Below are 18,057 nucleotides of genomic sequence, written 5' to 3' on the forward strand. Positions count from 1 at the left end.
GGAGAGCTCCCGGTTTTCCCAGCGTCCCCCGCTGGCCCATCGTGGTGAATTCCAAAGCCGTTGGCCGTGATGAATTAGCCTGAAACAAATTAGCGGTACTTACAGCTCAGACGGCTCCGGCATCGGGTTACAAATTAAAACAAAAGCAGCCGTATCTCCTCATCAGCGCGACTTCCCCATGAAACACGATCCGCTCCGCTGCTGCCTCCGTCTGCAGCAGGCGCCGGGCTGCAGCGGACGGACCGGACCGGACCGGACCGGACCGGACCGGACCTGGGCCGGGCTGCAGCAGACGGACCGGACCGGACCGGACCCGGGCCGGGCTGCAGCAGACAGACCGGACCGGACCCGACCGGACCGGACCGGACCGGACCTGGGCCGGGCTGCAGCAGACGGACCGGACCGGACCCGACCGGACCGGACCGGACCGGACCGGACCGGGCTGCAGACCAGACCAGGCTGCAGGCCGGACCCGGGCCAGGCTCAGGCCGGACCAGGTCCGGGTGGGATCTAGGTGGGATGTAGTGGGTTCCAGGTGGGATTCGTCTTGGATCTGGGTGAGATCCAGTGGGATTCAGACGGCTTCCAGTTGGGATCCTGGTCGGTTCCTTGTGGGATTCAGATGGGTTCCACTTGGGATCCAGGTAGAGTCCTGGTAGGGTCCAATTTCAATCTTAGTGGAACCCAGGTGGGATCCGGTGGGTTCCAGGTGGAATATATTTTGGATCTGGGTGGGATCCAGATAGGATGCAGCTTGGATCTGGGCGAGATCCAGTGGGATTCAGGCGGTTTCCGGTTGGAAACCTGTTGATTTCCAGGCAGGATTCAGTTGAATTCCAGGTGGGATCCAGGTGGATTCCAGGTGGGATCCTAATGGGTTCCACATGTGATTCATGTGGGTTCCAGGTTGGATCTGAGTGAGATCCAGTGGGAGTCAGGTGCCTTCCTGGTGGGATTCAGATGGGTTCCAGTCGGGATCCTGATGGGATCCAGGTGGGATTTAGCTGAGATCCGGGTTTCCAGGCTGGTTGGTTCCTGGGTTCCTCCTTCGCAGCCAGCTGGACGGTTTCCTCCAGACCTCCGGGTCCTGAAGCGCTTGATGGTTCCTGCTGCGCTGAAGGGTTCAGACCCGTTCAGAGCGGTTTTGGAACCATTTTTGAACTCGTTCCAGACTTGGTATTGAGCCGCTACTGACTGGTTTTACTGGTTTTTCAGGAGTTCCTTTTGTCTGGTTCATGATTCAGTTTAGACTGGTATTTTAATTTATCTGAGACTAGTTACTGGGTATCCAGCAATATTGTCTGGACTGGTTCATAGACTGGTTTCTAGTATTTGGACACTGTGTCCTGATCTTCAACTAGTTTTTGGACTAGTTTTTGATTATTTACTGGTTCTAGACTCCTGACCAGTCCTTTCTTGTCTTCAAATAGTTTTTTTAAGTAGTTCCTCTGTGATAATTCTGACTGGTTTTAATGTGGTTGTGGGCTGGTTGGTTTTTTCGCTACTATTTTGACTCGTCATGGACTAGTTATTGTTACAGACTAGTTATTGCGGTAGTTAATTGATGCTTCGAATAGATTTGGACTGTTTTTGCTCGAGTTATTGACTGCACCTCCTGACATACCTGACATCTTTTTTGACTAGTTCCTCGACTAGCATATTTTTTTAAGTAGTCTTTAAGTATTTAATCAGGTTTAAGCACTATTTAGGAATAGCTTTGAATTGTTTTAGGTTATTTTTCAGTGTTTCCCTTGTTTTCAACTAGTTATTTGACTGATGGGTGACAGATCGTTCACTAGGTTCTCTCTTGTTGTTGACTGATGTATTGTTTTAACTAGTTTCAGACCCGCTGACTAGTTTGAGCAGGCATTTATTCTTCCAGTCTGGTTATGGGACTAGTTAAGCACTGGTTATTGACTGGTTTTGAACGGGTCCTCAGGTGAGTTACCGCTGGAGGTTTTTTGGGGCGTTTCAGTAGACTCACCTGGTATTTTGGTTGGTATTTAGTTGTTTTGGACTGATTTAAACTAGTTCTGAATTGAATTTAAGCAGATTTTTGACGTTGGGGACTGAAAAGCAGCAGGATCTCTGCAGGAGGCCTCAGAGTTCAGGTCACCTCTGTCCAGGTTTCTGCTCTGGCATGTTTGAGGAAATGTCTCCTCCTGCTGGACGCCAGGCAGAACTGCAGCACAGTGACTGAGCTGCAGCTTCAGCTCAGGCGAAACAGGCGAGAGGGCGGGAAAGAGTCAAATGACTGCAGGAACAAATCAGTCAGAAATCAGTAAGAAACAGTGACAATGAAAATAAAAAGTATTTTATTTCACCAGTTCGCCTCACATGCATGTTTTTGGGCTGTGGGAGGAAACCGGAGTACCTGGAGGAAACACACACACACAGAGAGAGAACATGCAAACTCCCCACAGAAAGGTCTGGCCGGTGTTTGAACCCGTGACCTTCTCATGTGGGCCGAGGTCGTTCATATAGATAAGAAATAGAAATACAGTCTGTATGTTTGGACGAGGATGAATTCCAACAATTCTGCTTCTCTCTGTTACACACAACACAATAGCTAACCCTGCAGTGTGTGTGTGTGTGTGTGTGTGTGTGTGTGTGTGTGTGTGTGTGTGTGTGTGTGTGTGTGTGTGTGTGTGTGTGTGTGTGTGTGTGTGTGTGTCTCATACCTCCACACACACAGCAGCATGTTGTGTGTGTGTGAGTGTGTGTCGTTGTGCTGTGTATCCTCTGTGTGGATCTCATTATGGCGGCCGTCTGAATAGCCGCCCTGCGACCTCATCAGATCTCCTTCCTCCTCCTCCTCCTCCTCCCCCCTTTCTTCTCTCTCCCTCTTTTATTCCTCTCTTTTCTTTCGTTCGGCTTTGTTCGGCCCGTGCTCCCCTCATTTCCTTCATTTCCTGCCCGGCCTGTAATCGTCCCCGCCGCCCGCCGTCCTCGGCCTGTTTACAGCCGCGGACGCGTCGCCGTGTTTTCCCAATTGACAGCAATTAGCGGCGGCGCAGCCCTCGGCCTACTGTAACGCCGCTCACACACACTTCACTGAGACAATGCCGACATTTCCCTGGACGGGGAGTAACGTCAGCTGGAAATACGATTTCTTATTGGCTTTGGTAGGGAGTACGGTGCTGGATTTCTAAAAGCTGCAGCTGCAGCACAGACGTTAAATCTGCAACGTTCAATGAGAAATCTGCTTTCAGATTTCACCCGTTAAAGCATGAAAGGTTGCAACACATGAAGATTGCAACAGAGAAAAGTTGCAACATGCATTCCTCAGCTGCACAACTCTCAAAAAAGGTTGCAACATTGTTTGTTTTACAGTGTGACGTGAACAGAAACGATGGCAGGTTTCCTACGGTGGCCCACAGGGGGCAGCACAGCGTGCACCGTGCAGTGCACGAGTCACAGCACAGACGCACAATCTGCAGCACAACAGCCTCAAATGCAAAAGTTGTAGCACGCATTCAGAAAGTTGCTAAAGAGTTGCTAAACAACAGATTGAAGCGAAAGCGAAAAGAAAAAAGTGTATTTTGCAGCATGTATACAAAATCCAAATCCGGAAGCTGCATGAAAAACATAAAAGAAGTCGAGTCAGAAAGTTTGAAACAGAAATGCAGAAAGAACTAAGAAGCACACACACACACACACACACACACACACACACACACACACACACACACACACACACACAAACACACACACACACACACACACACCACACACCAGCTGTTTGGTGGATTGACATGTTTGACTGACACTTTTTATTTTTCACATTGTATCGCAGGAATGACGTACTTGACTAACTGAAGTCGGTTTCCTTTGTGTGTGTGTGTGTGTGTGTGTGTGTGTGTGTGTGTGTGTGTGTGTGTGTGTGTGTGTGTGTGTGTGTGTGTGTGTGTGTGTGTGTGTGTGCAGGACCTGAGGTTAACGCTGCTGTGTGAGGACGCAGACTGTTGGATCAGTCGCCTGCCGCTGACCTCCGATGCTTCATCAGCGAACTGCGTCGTCTACAGCCGAGGTGCCTGTTCCTTCCTCCTCCACCTGTTCCTTCCTCCTCCTCCTGTTCCTTCCTCCTCCACCTGTTCCTTCCTTCCTCCTCCTCCTGTTCCTTCCTCCTCCGCCTGTTCCTTGTTCCTTCCTCCTCCTCCTCTTCCTTCCTCACTGTCCGCCTGGTTCATGCTTCGTTCTAACCTCCTCTCGCCTGTTTCAGGTCAGGAGCTGTTCTGTAAGGTGACGGCCGAGCTGACGGCTGGCGAGCGGCTGCTGGCGTCCCTGTCGGCCCCTCCGGGTGGAGGTGGAGGTGGGGTGGTGGTGGCTCCTCTTCCTCCTCCTCGTCCTCCTCTGCCTCCCTGCTGGCCCGACTCTCCCCTCCACTCAGCCTCGTCACCCAGAAACCGGCGGCGGCGGCGGCGAACGAGAAGCCGCTGTACCCGGCGGCGCTGCGCTCCGACATCCAGCTCCTCCCACAGCAGGCCGGCATGGCGGCCATATTGGCTACAGCCGTGGTCAACAGTGAGTGCTCACAATCGCTCATCTTCTTCACAGTGGCAGGAATCTGACCTGGTTAACAACAAACGGTGGTGGTACAGAGAGCGGGCGTCGGCTTCACAACCCAGAGCGGTGAAGGAGGAGCAGATGATTGAGTCCATGGGCGGGCGGGGAGGTATAGATGGTTTAACGATGGGTAAGTGGGTGTGTATGTAGAGGGTTGGTTGGCTGACTGGTTGTTCGTTTGGTTGGTTGGCTGACTGGTTGGTTGGTTGGTTGGTTGGTTGGTTGGTTGGTTGGTTGGTTGGTTGGTTGGTTGGTGGTTTGTTGGTTGGTTGGTTGGTTGATCAGCTGGTTTGTTGGTTGGTTGGTTGGTTGATCAGCTGGTTAGTTGATCGGTTGGTTGGTGAAGGGGTATGTAAGTGGGTAGAAGGGTGGACATGTAGGTAGGCTGGTAGCTAAGGGTCTATAGATGGGTAGGTAAATGGTTTATGGATGGGTCAGTGGGCGTGTACGTAGGTGGTTAAATGGATGGGTCAGTAGGTAGGTAGTTGAAAGAGTGTAGATGGGTAGTTAGATGGTTTTTAGGTGGGTAGGTAGTGGTATATCAGTGGGTAGAAGAGTGGCTGGACGGATAACTACGTAAATAAGAGGGTAAGTTAGTGGGTCTGTGAGTTGGTAGATCATAGTTCTTCAGTCTGTCATCACCGTAAACCCAACATGAACAATATGCAAAGGACTGAAGGGTCTTTGTTGATGTTTCCAAGCATCATGCGTTCACGACTGCATGTCAGCGTCTGGCCAATCAGAAGAAGCTTTACTACTCAGGAGCGTGACATGACAGGCTGCGGGCAAAGTGTGTGAACAAACGAACCGGGTAAAAGAAAGAGCACTTCACTGCTTCGTCTGTCACAAATCGAATATGAGAGAAAACAATACAGCTTAGATATGGGAGCCTGCAGTTTCTGCCTGTGGATGCAGAAGTGGGTGTTCTCTACGTCAGTCTGTGGTCCTGTTGGTGAAGTCTGTGTGACTGGGGTGAACCAGATGTAATTCCTCTGATTGGCCACACGGTGGCAGTGTAGCTCTTTAGCAGGCTGCAGATCTGGTTTGAGCTGAAACCCCTCAGGTTCGCATGCAGCAGACAGGAGCAGCAGAGTTCAGCATCAGAACAAAAAAAATCTAGATCTGCGCTGACAGTGTCCTCATGGGGGCGACAAAGACCTCGAGTTCGTCCAAGAGTTTGCCCTGCTTAAGGGTGGCGAAATGACTCTGGCACAAATTAAAAAAAAAAAAAAAGTGAGAAAAAATGATCTTGAGCATCAGATTGAGGAAGGTGTGTTTTGATCAGGCTTCTGCAGAGCTGCCCGTAAAACTGAAGTGTGTGAGACTAGTACAGACTCCAGGATAAAGACTGGACCAGCACCTGGAGTGAAAGCATGTGAAAATTGTGGCGTGTGGTCGGTGAACAGCTTCAGGTCAATAAATGAGATTTGCACAAAGAAAACCAGAATAAGAACAAATAAAAACGAGTATTTTCTCTGCAGTTCATCTGTAAAAGTGTATTTAGGTTTTCTGAGAGTGCAGGGCAGGAAGTCAGAGCGTTTTGGAGGGAGACGGTGCAAAGGGTTATGAGACATCGCTTTCACCAAATCTACCAAAGTTTGTTATTTAATCATCAAGTGTAATCCATCCTTTATTGCTCCTTTGTTGTCTTTTTGTTGTGTTGTAAGATGAACATTAGGGTCAGCCACACCCCTCTGTTTTCATGGTGCCTTCAGGTGCGCCCCGAGAGAATCGGATGTTTGCGTTCCACTCATGTAATCACTCCCACAACATTAAAGCTCTGTGGGAAAAGCTGAGCAAAGCCTCGACGATTTATTGAATTATCGGACGACATGTGGTCAACAGACTCCAAAAACACGACAAAGGTTTCCTGCTGTCACTTGAAAAGGGGAAATTAGTGTCGGCCAGTGTTCAGTTTGAGCTCCAGGTACCGTCCGGGATGCTAGCTTAGAGCTAGCTTCATTCAGCATCTTCAGACGGTCTAAGAAATGAAGAGTGATGCTGATTTGAACACTTGTGGAGAAACACTCGGAGGAACCAGCCAGATAGACAGAAAACCGCCGTGGGTCATTTATAACACTCATGCAGATCCTGTGTTATTTCTCCAGAAAAGCTGGATTTTCCAGTTTTAATTGGCGGTGTGCCCCCCCCCCCCCCCCCCGCCATGACGCTGTTGATCGTGGCACTCCGCCTTGCTGCATCGACTGCGACTGTCACAAATAATTGTTCACATTCAGAAATAACTGGAGTGATTAGCATTACTCCTGTAACCTTTGGGCCTTGTTGCCGTGGATACTCGCAGCAATTGGCATGTGTGTGTTTGTTGGGAGTTCTTCTGTCCGTGTGAGGACCGGTTTGAGTTCGACGCTTCAGGAAACGAGGACGCGGAGAAATTCCCGCGTCAACAGGTCTCTGATCACATTATCACTGCAGCGTTTTGTGTGAATAATGAACAAACAAGTTAAAGTCAGTTCAATTAACGCAGCTCGCTCGCCTCGTTAGTGTCGACCTGCTCCTCGAGGGTCATCTCGTTTAATGTGAACACTGACTTTTCACAGTTTATAGTCTCAAACAGAAAGTCTCAAAGTGTTTATCGATGTGGTCGAGCAGCAGCGAGCGTTACGTGACGCCTTCCGTCATCTGTCATTTGCATTTGGAGCATGGATTAGGCTTTATTGCATTTAGTAAGCTAACGGTTCGGTGCAACCCCATTCTCAGGTAGTCTCAAGGTGTGACTTTTTTCTCTTCATTGAATGGAAATCATCAATATTTAATGGGGACAGTAGATCTTCTGTTGGGGGTGCAGAGACAAAGATCAGACCGAACCGATCGGATTTTTATCAGGTTGTACGACACTTTGCTGATTATCCGGTGTGTTGTTCTTCCCATCAGAGGACATCTTCCCCTGTAAAGACTGTGGGATCTGGTACCGCAGCGAGAGGAACCTGCAGGCTCACCTCATGTACTACTGCGCCAGCCGCCAGAAGCAGCCGGCCGCCGCCTCCTCTCCCCCGCAGGACAAACCCAAAGAGTCCTACCCCAACGAACGCATCTGCCCCTTCCCGCAGTGCAACAAGAGCTGCCCCAGCGCCAGCTCCCTGGAGATCCACATGCGCACGCACAGCGGTGAGCGGCACTGGTCTGCGTTCCGCCGTGTAGAAAGACCGAACTCTCATCAGGTTCTCCTGAGTGTCAAGTTGTTGTTTTAACTTTCTGGTGGTTCTTTACAGGCGAGCGTCCGTTCGTCTGTCTCATCTGTCTGTCGGCCTTCACCACGAAGGCCAACTGTGAGCGCCACCTAAAGGTGCACACGGACACCCTGAATGGGGTGTGCCATGGCTGCGGGTTCATCTCCACCACCAGGGACATCCTGTACAGCCACCTCGTCACCAGCCACATGGTCTGCCAGCCGGGCTCTCGCAGCGAGGTCTACTCCCCGGGGCCGGGCCTGCCCAAGCTGCCCATGTCCACCGGTGAGTCCTGGATCACCACCTACCCAAACCGGTGTCGGTATGACTGCAAAGCATGAATGGGACTTCAGATAACTGATCTTGGCTGTCCTCGGCAGGTCTGAGTCCGGGGGACTCCGGAGTGGTGCTGAAGTGCCAAGTTTGCGGCCACAACTCTGAATCCCCCGCCCAGCTTCAGCAGCATGTCCGAACCCACCTGGAGGTCCGGGTCCCAGCAGAGCGGAGCCCGACTCCTCGTCAGGGGACCCCGTCATTGGCTGACCACCCCCAGCTGTCTCCCCAGGAGAGGGAGCCCTTAGCCTGCGTGCCCAAGCCGGACTCATCCAGCCCCGGTGCGAACGGTGGTTCGGCCACGCCTCGAGACTTCAGCCCTCCTGACGGTCAAACCACCGAGCTGAAGATCAAAGAGGAGCCGCGGTCCGACTCCGACACCGAGGAGCAGCAGATAGAGATGACGGAGGTGAGGGTGGGGGAGGAGGAGGTGGAGGAGGAGGTGGAGGAGGAGGAGGAGGATGAGGAGGCTGACCGAGAGGGCGGCGATCAAGAAGAAAACAAGACAAAAGTACAACAGACCACCTCGTCCTGCTTCACCTCCAATTCCCCGAAGAGTCCAGCATCTGCAACCGTGAAGGCAGAACCAACCAGTCCCACCCCCGGTTCCAGCCCCGCCCCTGTGGGTGGTACTGGCTCTGTCGTTCCTGGGGGGGCAATGTTCCTGCCCCAGTACATGTTCAACCCCGAGGCAGCCATCTTGCCTCAGGCCTCAGAGATCCTGGCCAAAATGTCTGAAATGGTTCACAGCCGTCTGAAACAAGGCCAGACCATCGCTCAGAACAGCCCAGCAGCCTTCTTCCCCTCCGGGCCAACTCCACCCACTGCCACGGCAACCCCGCCTCACAAAGGAGCCACCTGCTTCGAGTGCGACATCACCTTCAACAACATCAACAACTTCTATGCACACAAGAGGCTGTACTGCTCCAGCAGGCACCAAGGCGACGGTGCAGCCTCAGCTTCGGGCACCGGGTCGGCCAGAGATGCAGCCCCGGCCGGGGCACCTCCCAGCGGGGCGCCCGGCTCCTCCGCCTCTCCTCAGGGTGGAGCATCCAGCAGGGCGGCGTCGGCCTCTCCGACCGATTCCGACACGCCTGCAGGCAGTGGAGCGACGGAACCTCGCCGGGTGATCGAGGTGAAGACGGAATCTCTGACGGGGAGAGAGGGAGTGTCTTCGTCCTCGGAAGGGGAAGGCGGAGGTGGAAGTGTCGGAGGAGGAGGAGGAGGAGGAGGAGGAGGAGGTGGAGGTGGCGGCGGACGAGCCAGCGAGGGCAGCCAGAGTCCTGCGAGTGGGTCTGCAGAGGACCTCGAAGATGATCCCAACAGAACCTTCTGCGAAGCCTGTAACATCCGCTTCAGCCGCCACGACAACTACACCGTCCACAAGCGCTTCTACTGCGCGTCTCGGCACGACCCGTCCAACCAGAGAGCCACGCACATGTCCAAAAGTACCAACGCCGCCGCCTTCCTGCCGCAGCCCATCCGCACGCGCAAGAGGAAGAAGATGTACGAGATCCACATGGCCAGGACTGAAGCGTTAGCAAATGCCGCGGCAGCGGCGGCCTCCGCTGCCGCGTCCGCCCCGTCTCCGTCCGTCCTGGGCTTGGCGGTGAAGCAGGAGGTTTCTCCCGGTGGTGCGGGGAGTTCCAGTCCCGAAGGAGACGGTCCGATTGACCTCAGCAAAAGACCTCGTCTGAGGGAGGGTCCCCGGCACGGCGGCGGCAGCATCCTTCCAGCGCTGCCGCTCACCGACTACCACAAGTGCACTGCTTGCAGCATCAGCTTCAACAGCATCGAGAACTACCTGGCTCATAAAACCTACTACTGCCCCGCCACCACCCTCCAGCCGCACACGCTGGAACAGCTGCACCGCCTCAAGAGGTCCGCCTCCACCTCTCCCAAGAGCAGGCCTCAGCAGGAACGGCCCGACCTGCTGCACCCCGTCGAGGCCAAAGCTCTTCCGGCCGAGTGGGTCGTCCAGGGTCCGGGCACGTCGTCCACTCCTCACCCCGCCGCCTTAACAGCCTCCGGTGCCGCGTCGCCGCCGCACAGCGCCGTCGCGCTCGCGGCTACTCCGGCAGCGGGCGCCAAAGGCACGGGCTCCACCCAGGTGGTCTGCCCTTACTGCCCCAACAGGCCCATCACCTGTGACCTGATGGAGCACTTCAAGGTGACCCATGGCCTCGTGGTGACAGTCCAGCCGCCGCTGGAGTCCCCGGCCCAGCCGGGGAGCACGGTCAGCCGGAGCCCGAGCCTCAGTCCCAGAGACGGCGCGTCCGCCGCCACGTCCTCCGTCCCGGCCAGCCAGGCCAAACTCGTGTCTCGGGGGCACAAAGACAGCGTTAACGGCCAGGCCAGGAGCGGCGCCGCCTCGCCCGTCTCGCCTATGGTGAACGGCAGCCCGTCCGCCGGCGGCGGATCGCCGGCGGCCGGGTCTCCCCTGCCGGTGTCTCCCCCGACGGCTCCTTCTCTGACTGTGTCACCTGTGCCTGAGGTCCTGAGGGAGAAGCCCGACAAGCCGGCTGCGACCACGCCCCCTCAGCCCGCCCCCAAAACCCCGGCAGCCTCCCCGATCCAGAACGGAAACTCCCGTTTCTGCCGGCTGTGCAACATCAAGTTCAGCAGCCTGTCCACCTTCATCGCCCACAAGAAGTACTACTGCTCCTCCCACAGCGCCGAACACGTCAAGTGAGCCCGGCGCTGCCTCCCGGTTCTTTCCCCGCCCTTTCTCTTTCCAATGGAGCTCTGAAGGTCGTCCTGCCCCCCCCCAGTGAACAGTGACTGTTACCCCCCCAGCGGGGCCGAAGCCCGGCTGCCCCACAGCAGCGTTTTGCAGGTAGTGTTACGAACAGACAGTGACTGATGCGCCTCCTATGGGTCAAAGTTTGAAGTACACTAAGAGCCGAGGCGAGTCCCTCCTGAGTCCGCCACCCCCCCCGGGCCTCGCCGTATGTTGCATTATGGGACGCTAAACAGAAGAGAATCAGACGGCCTCCTTCATGTCTTCTCTGAACTGAGCGGCCGTGGGTTTGGAGGCTCTTCCTGATTCTGGTTCCAGACCCGGTCTGGAGGATCACTCATGTGGGGGAGAAAAAAGAAGAAGAAGAAAGACTCGATCACTGTTAATGTTTTTATTATCTGTGCATAGTGTATGATGTCTGAAAAGAAGAATTCTATAATGCTTTTGGTTTCAACACTGGCTCTTTTTGCTTACTAGAGAAGCTGAGGCGTTTTTAGCTGAAGAAAAAAAAAAAAGGTGTGGTATCACGATGTTACTAATTACTGAAGGATGATATTTCAAACCCACAAACAAAAAAAAAAACACGGACAGCCGTTCTTTTCTTTCATACACGCAAATTTTTATTTTCTTTCAGAAGATGAGAAAAAAAATGTGAAATATTTATCTTTTAAGTCCTCACCGATTTCATGTCAACAGAAAACTACCTACTTAGTGTTTGAGAGTATTTGTATTTTTTATTTGAATATTTTTCATACTGTTGGAAGGAAACTGTTTGGATGTGGGTGTTAAAGTGAATTTTCTAAGTGTAGATATGTAATATCTCTTCACGGTAATCACTGGGATCTCACACTGTTATCACCGTTTCTGTTCTGCTGAGCTCCGACGGCCGGCTCGCAGGGTGTGCTTTAGTTTTCATCCCCTTATCTTGTGAATTTAGCTGATTCTGAACACATGCGGATCAAAAGGCGCGTCCTCACACCCGGGTTCGGCTGCAGGAGCGACGGAGGCGGTGGTTTCCGGTGACCTCCGCCTCGCGGTCGCTCATTAAACTGAGGTTGTTGTTTTTTTTTAGATTTCATGATTGTGTTTCTGTCCGGTAATGAAGTCAAAGCGGTCGCAGCAGGTTAAGCGCAGTTTGTGTGTTCGTCTCTCACTTCACGTCTTTTTTTTTTTTTTTTTTTTTTTTTTTAAGGCTTTTAAACACTGGAGGAGCAACGAGTTAATGAGATGAAAATAACGAACAAAATGTTCAAACTGCTTCAGAAAGAGTCAAAAGTTCAACTATGATATCAAACAAGCAAAACATCATCACAGAATTCTAATACAAATATATTAAAAATCATTACAGTGGGAGCAGCAACAGCGTAAAGGTCTTAAAGCAAAAATCACCTCTTAGATGCAAAAGTGTCAGCAGTATCGCGCCTATCTGAGACTAGAATGGATGAAAAGTGCGTCACGTTTCCATGACGACCGAGTCGGAAACACGGGGAGAGTGGAGTCTGAATGGTTTCTACTGCAATACAGTCAGAAGCTGAAACATCTCTGAGGGACGAAACAAGAAACGCTCTAGTTCCTCTTCATTCCTCTGCGTTTCTGAGTCAGTCGTCAGAAAGCCCCGCCCTCTTTTCTGCTCTCAGCCAATCACTAATGTATTTCCAAAACTTGGTTTTTACTTCGTTACAGCGAAAAGAAAGTAGTATATTACTGTAATTGTTACTTGATACCGTGTTACACCGACACTGAGTACAACTCATGATGAGAGTTAAAATGTTGGCACACAAAAAAAACACAACCTGAGTGAAAATCTAAACCCGACAGCACAAAAACAGAAGTCAGAGCTCAAATATGAATTAAGACAAAGAGAAAACGTCTTCATTCAGAGGAATAGGATGAGTATTGAATACGAGGAAAACACAGGCTCCGCCCTTCAGTGTTTAAAGGCTGCAGATGTTCCAGCTGTGACTCCTCCTCCTCGTCTCGCGAAGCGTCTCAGCTGCCTTCAGATCCTCTCTGGACCGAAACGCGGTGAAAAACATCTGGCCGACGTGTTGATATCAGAATTGGATCACAGAAACAATCCGATCTGCCGTTTCTGTGGGTTTAAAGTTGATTACAGTCAAACGGCGCCGCGGCTCCAGCTGCCCTGCTGTTTCCACTCTTCCTCTCCGTCGGTTATTACGGTCCGGCACGCCGCCGGCGCCGCGGCGAGCGGCCAGTCCGCCGAGGCCGCTCGCCCATCAGGCAGGTTCGCTGTTCTGGAATCGTCTCGCTTCCTCTGTTTTCCCGTCCAGAACTCCTGCTTCGTGTCTCTCAGATGTTTTCGCGTTCACTCGGACGGGAAGCCGCGGACGCCGCGGCTCCGTTTCCACGGCGACCGAGTTAAACCCTGGCGACGTCCGCGGTGCTGGGAGCCGCTGAGAACGCCGCGGCTCCCGTGTTGAACGCACATCGGCGTCAGACCGGTTCCCCAAAGCGTTGTCGTGGAAACGGAGCCCGGTTCGGAGAAGCAGATCCTGTTACAGGGCCGCGTCGGTGGAAGCAGCGTCTGCGAGTACGAGTCCCGCCTCTGGAACTCTCAGACCTCTGCTCAGAGGTTCTCCGTCAGATTTCTCGGCGTCTCCGACATCTGTCTTATCCCTGAGCGTCTTTCCAAATCTCTTCCAAAACTCTGAATTGTTGCTCTTCATTAGTTGGGAATTGGAAGGTTGCAGGTTCGATTCCCCATCCACACTTCCCTACCATGTGGAAGTGTCCATGAGCAAGACGCTAAAGACCCCAAACCGTCCACTGGATGGACTAGGGCTCCTGACTCAGCAGGAATAGAACATCTCACATTTCTGTCGGGGTTTTCTGGCCGCCGTCGGTTCTCCTGAACCTGAACACTGTGCCGTTGAGCAAGGCATTGTAACGGAGCTGCGTTCACACACTCTTCTGCTGTGCTGCCTCCAGATGTCCCCTGCTCAGCGTCTCTCCGTACGTCCCTCCTCTCATTTGGGTTTTTTCATTTGTTGCACTGCGTCGTACAAAACTGTGCTGAATGTTTTAGGTTGAGCTACTTTTGTTTGGTTGTTATTGTATTTATGTTACGCGGCACTTTTTCCTGTTGAAAAGAAAAAAAAGAAAAAAAAAAAGCCCTGCGTCATCGCTCTACCTTGAAGGACTTCCTGAAAGATTCCCGCCCGGCATCCGGCTTCGGTTCCGTTCTGAAGATCTCTGGTTTCTGTTGATGATTCCTTTAGATGAAAAATCACAATGAATGTCGACACTTTTTTATTTCCAACTTCTTTCCTCATTTAGTTTCAGTTTCACTACACTCTTGTCCAAACTATGCATGGGAAATAAAAAAACGAAGTTCTGAGAGACACTGACGGAGCGTGAGCGTCTTTCTTTCTCACCGTCCTTGACTCCCGATCGGCTGCCGTCACAAATCGCCTCCTTTCATAAAGTTTTGCGTTTGAGGGGAGGCTGAGTGAATCATCAGCTTTCCTTTCACGCGAGTGCTCGACAGAAGAAAAGCTTTTGGAGCCACTCGGAGCTCCAAGGACGCCGCGATCAATGGCGGAGTGCCGCGAGTTGAAGCCAAACTCCGTTACCTGTTGAGCAACCCGGGCGGCCTCCCCCGCCTCCTCCAGCGGCGGCCTTCAGAGGCAACCACAACAGCTTTTTGAGAACAACTCCCGAGGTGGAACTTCTCAAAGTGTTTGTTTTAACCTTAATTCAAATAAACTTCTAACAGTCCCCGTCCAGATCCTCCTGGTCCTGGTCCTGGTCCTGGTCCTGGTCCTGGTCCTGGTCCCAGTCCGTAGTCTCCTGGACTTGGTCGTCTTGGAGTTGAAATTCACCATAATAACAATCCATCTTGAAAACTGCGCTGTTTTCGGCGTGTCTGTCGTTTCTGTGTGAACCCACAACGTTTTCACAACGCTGTTGTATAAGGCCCCATCCACACGGAGACGAATCCACCCAAAACTCAAAAATATTTGATCAATTCACCCTGTCATCCACACGAATTCAGCATTCCGTGAATCTGAAACTGATCATTTTTGAAACCAGGTCCCAGGGTGAACAGATCTGAAAACTGTTGAATCCATGGCTCCGTAATTCCTCCTATTTTGGAGCGTTTCCTGATTCGCTTGCGTCGTCGCACTACGTCGCAACAAATACGCAGAACACTGTAAAAAACATAAACAACGGCGCTGTGCAGTGGAGCAGACGTCCTGCTGAAGACTGCCAGCCTTTTGCCGCTTTTACAGCAACATATTGCACTGCTTCAGTTCTACCGGATACAACAAATCAGCATGGAGGACGCCGTGCTTCATGTGATTTTTTTTTTGTTTTACTGTAAATATACAGGCACATGGCAGACATGATGCCAGGGGAACACAATAAGCAACCAGTTTCTTTAAAACACTTTACATTTCTCACAGATACTGATAGTTTTTACAGCCTTTTTGTTTTCAGAGTCTTTTAGCATTTTTATGTAACAGAGTACAACATTTTTGAAGTGGGTAAATGACGGCTTCTGCCTGCTGTATTTGCATTTATGAATAATGAATTTTGATTTTAGGATTAGAAAAATTGATGATAAAATCTGTCCTTCTTTTCCTGTTTTCTGAAGAAACAAAAAAACAAATTTTCCCACCTCAAAGTGACGTCCTTGTCTACATTAGTAATTACAAAGCGACAGAAATCCTTCCAGAAGATCCTGGAGTCGTCACATGTTTAAAAGGGGTGTTGAGTTGTTTCAGGGTGATTTCTGCAGAAAGAACAGTTCGCATCAACGTCCCTTTATATTTTGTCATGAAGTGGTCAGCGGGATGCCTCGTGATGTTGGATCGACCATGAAAAAATCACAAAGTGCTACCAGGCAGAGGCGCTATCATATTGCCATGTATTTCCGGCGCTTGTCAGTGAAGCGCCACCTAGCGGCCTGGCATATTATTGCAACGTTTCAGCCGTTTTGAAAACAGTCATGTTGTCATAAATATTGAATCAACTCTGTCTTAAAGCTCGTGTCCGGAGTTTTGAAAGAGAGAGGTTTTTTCCGCCCTCCCTCTGCTTTCATGAGCGACCAAGCCACGCCCCTTTAATTGTGCACGCGAATTACCTGTCGGGTGAAAATGAGAGCCTCCGAGTCCTCCAGCATCCTCCATGTTTAGCTGTTTACGGTGGATGTTCAGCAGACAGTGGATATATCCGAGGTAAGCGGGGCGGCTGCTGCGTTGCTAACTCTCCTCTGCCTGGGCGAGTGCGCGTGCTCTCTGGCTGCGCGCACATGTTGACTGACAGCACGAGAATGCGGAAGCTCGCATTCTATTGGCTGACGCTGACCGGCGCTTTTTCGGATAACATGGGGGTCTATGAGACGAAGGCGGGGCTCATAAATAAATTTTTATATTGCTTTATGCTAATATTATGTTGTATCGAACCAGACTGACACATTTAAGCTCTGCTGAAAAATGATTCATACGTTGGAAACGAACGGAAACTCCGGACACCAGCTTTAACGGGCAAACGTTTCTGGAACTATGAGCGTTTTGGCTTCTTGTGGGCGGGGCCTAAACGTGAAGCTTTTCTGAAAGCTGTAAATGAGGCCTGGTTATATCTGTGAAGGTAAAAACCAGTGTAGTCCAGGGCAGACGGTGTTCAGCCCCTTCTAAATCCCCCATGATGCACCTCTCAGCAGAACCCCTCTGATCTGCCGGTAGAACTCTCATTGTGTTGAAGCCGCTGCTCTCAAAATGCCACATGGAGGATAAATCAGGGGAGCTAAAGGAATTAGCCTGGAAGCCGCTAGCTTTAGCTTCCAGACGTGATTTGACAGGAAATGCCTTTCTGTTTTCACCTCTTGATGCAGAGCTAATGCTAGCTTCAAGGCTAACGCCACATAGTGAGTGAAGGCAGCTGTAGCAGAACCTTCGGTTCTTCAGCGGGGAGTCAGGAGCTCACTGCAGTCGTATCGGTTCCGATCGATCGTGAACTGTTTCAGATACAACCGTGAGGAACCGAGACTCGGCGCCGAGGCGAGTGAGAACCCTCCACAGCTTTACCACAATCCAGCGGGCCGGAGTGACATTTCCTGTGAGCGGCGCTCAGCCGGAACCCGAGGAGATAAAGAGCTAATTCACCGCCGCCGTCCTGATCCGCTGCCAGTCGGCGGCTCAACCCGTCCAGATAAGCAGCAGGACTCACCGCTCATTAATACCGTTAACGGGCCTGTCACACACTCACTTCTCTGGTGTCAGAACAGCCTTTCAACTGAAACGTTACGTTTTTCTTTGTTGTGATGAAGAGTAAACGTGATGAAAATATCAATGTTTTTACCAAACTGAGCAGTCATGAGAGAAAATGACCAGTTTCAACATGAAGTCAGTTTTACTGGAGCAGAATCCAGTGAAATATCTCAAAACTTAACACCTGTTGCTTTCTGCATGTTTTTATTCATGACTTCGAGGCTAACGCTAGTTAGCTAGCTGTCATGGCGGCATCCCCTCACAGTTGTGTCGCATCCGCGACTCTGAAGAAACTTGTTACAAAATCAATATTCTCTGAAATTTTCAGTTTGGTTTGTGGTTTGGCCAGAGCGGAGCCTCCTCCAGGCCAGTTTTGAGCCCACAGGCCTTATGTTTGGCAACCCTGCATCAATACAACATAAGATAATGTTAGAACATTGAACTAGACGCATTATTCATTCTGTTCCACCTTGAAAACAGAAATACAGAAATTATCATTGAAACATTAATTAAAGAAAAAGAACAATGAAAAGGGTAAAAGACTTGGAGAAAATTAAGGTTTTGAAAGTTTTTGGTTTTTTTTAATGAATTTGTTGTGAAACTTTTGATGCTGTTTAGACCAAACTCTGTTGAAAAAGCTTTTTGGCCTTTAAAGGAAGCACTTTTCAGGGTGTGCTGTAACAGCAGGGGCACCAGGACAGAGCCCTGAGGAGCTCCACATCGGGCTTCAGCTTCCAGTTATTACAGCTGAAAAGAGAAAAGAAATCAGAAGCATGAAAGATCCTGAAAGATCCTTCTTCCTTTGTTTTATTCAATTCCTGTTCAAGACAATTTGAGAAGAATGACTTTAGAATAATAATATAAGCTACAGTTTTTTCAGTTGGTGGTGTGTTTTGTAATTTTTTTTTAATGAAAAACAAAAGTAACTTCACTCAAAAAAAGGCTGAAAAGCTCTGGGGTAAACTGCAGTCCTTCAGGCAGGGTGCGTATCGCTCTG

General features: G+C 50.9%; 1 protein-coding gene across 1 annotated transcript in view; it reads left to right on the plus strand.

Moving 5' to 3' along the window:
* Window positions 1-14,174, plus strand: part of zfpm1 (zinc finger protein, FOG family member 1) — a 92,120-nt gene extending 77,946 nt beyond the window's left edge. Inside the window, exons 5-10 of the mRNA XM_030096095.1 lie at window positions 3,928-4,030; window positions 4,223-4,280; window positions 4,313-4,524; window positions 7,459-7,692; window positions 7,797-8,039; window positions 8,135-14,174. Coding sequence (XP_029951955.1) covers window positions 3,928-4,030; window positions 4,223-4,280; window positions 4,313-4,524; window positions 7,459-7,692; window positions 7,797-8,039; window positions 8,135-10,779 — 3,495 coding nt within the window. The 3' untranslated portion in view covers window positions 10,780-14,174. The remainder of the gene's footprint in view (window positions 1-3,927; window positions 4,031-4,222; window positions 4,281-4,312; window positions 4,525-7,458; window positions 7,693-7,796; window positions 8,040-8,134) is intronic.
* The last annotated feature ends 3,883 nt before the right edge of the window (window positions 14,175-18,057 follow it).

Source organism: Salarias fasciatus, chromosome 7, assembly GCF_902148845.1.
Source record: "Salarias fasciatus chromosome 7, fSalaFa1.1, whole genome shotgun sequence".
In the NCBI taxonomy this organism is placed as follows: Eukaryota; Metazoa; Chordata; class Actinopteri; order Blenniiformes; family Blenniidae; genus Salarias; species Salarias fasciatus.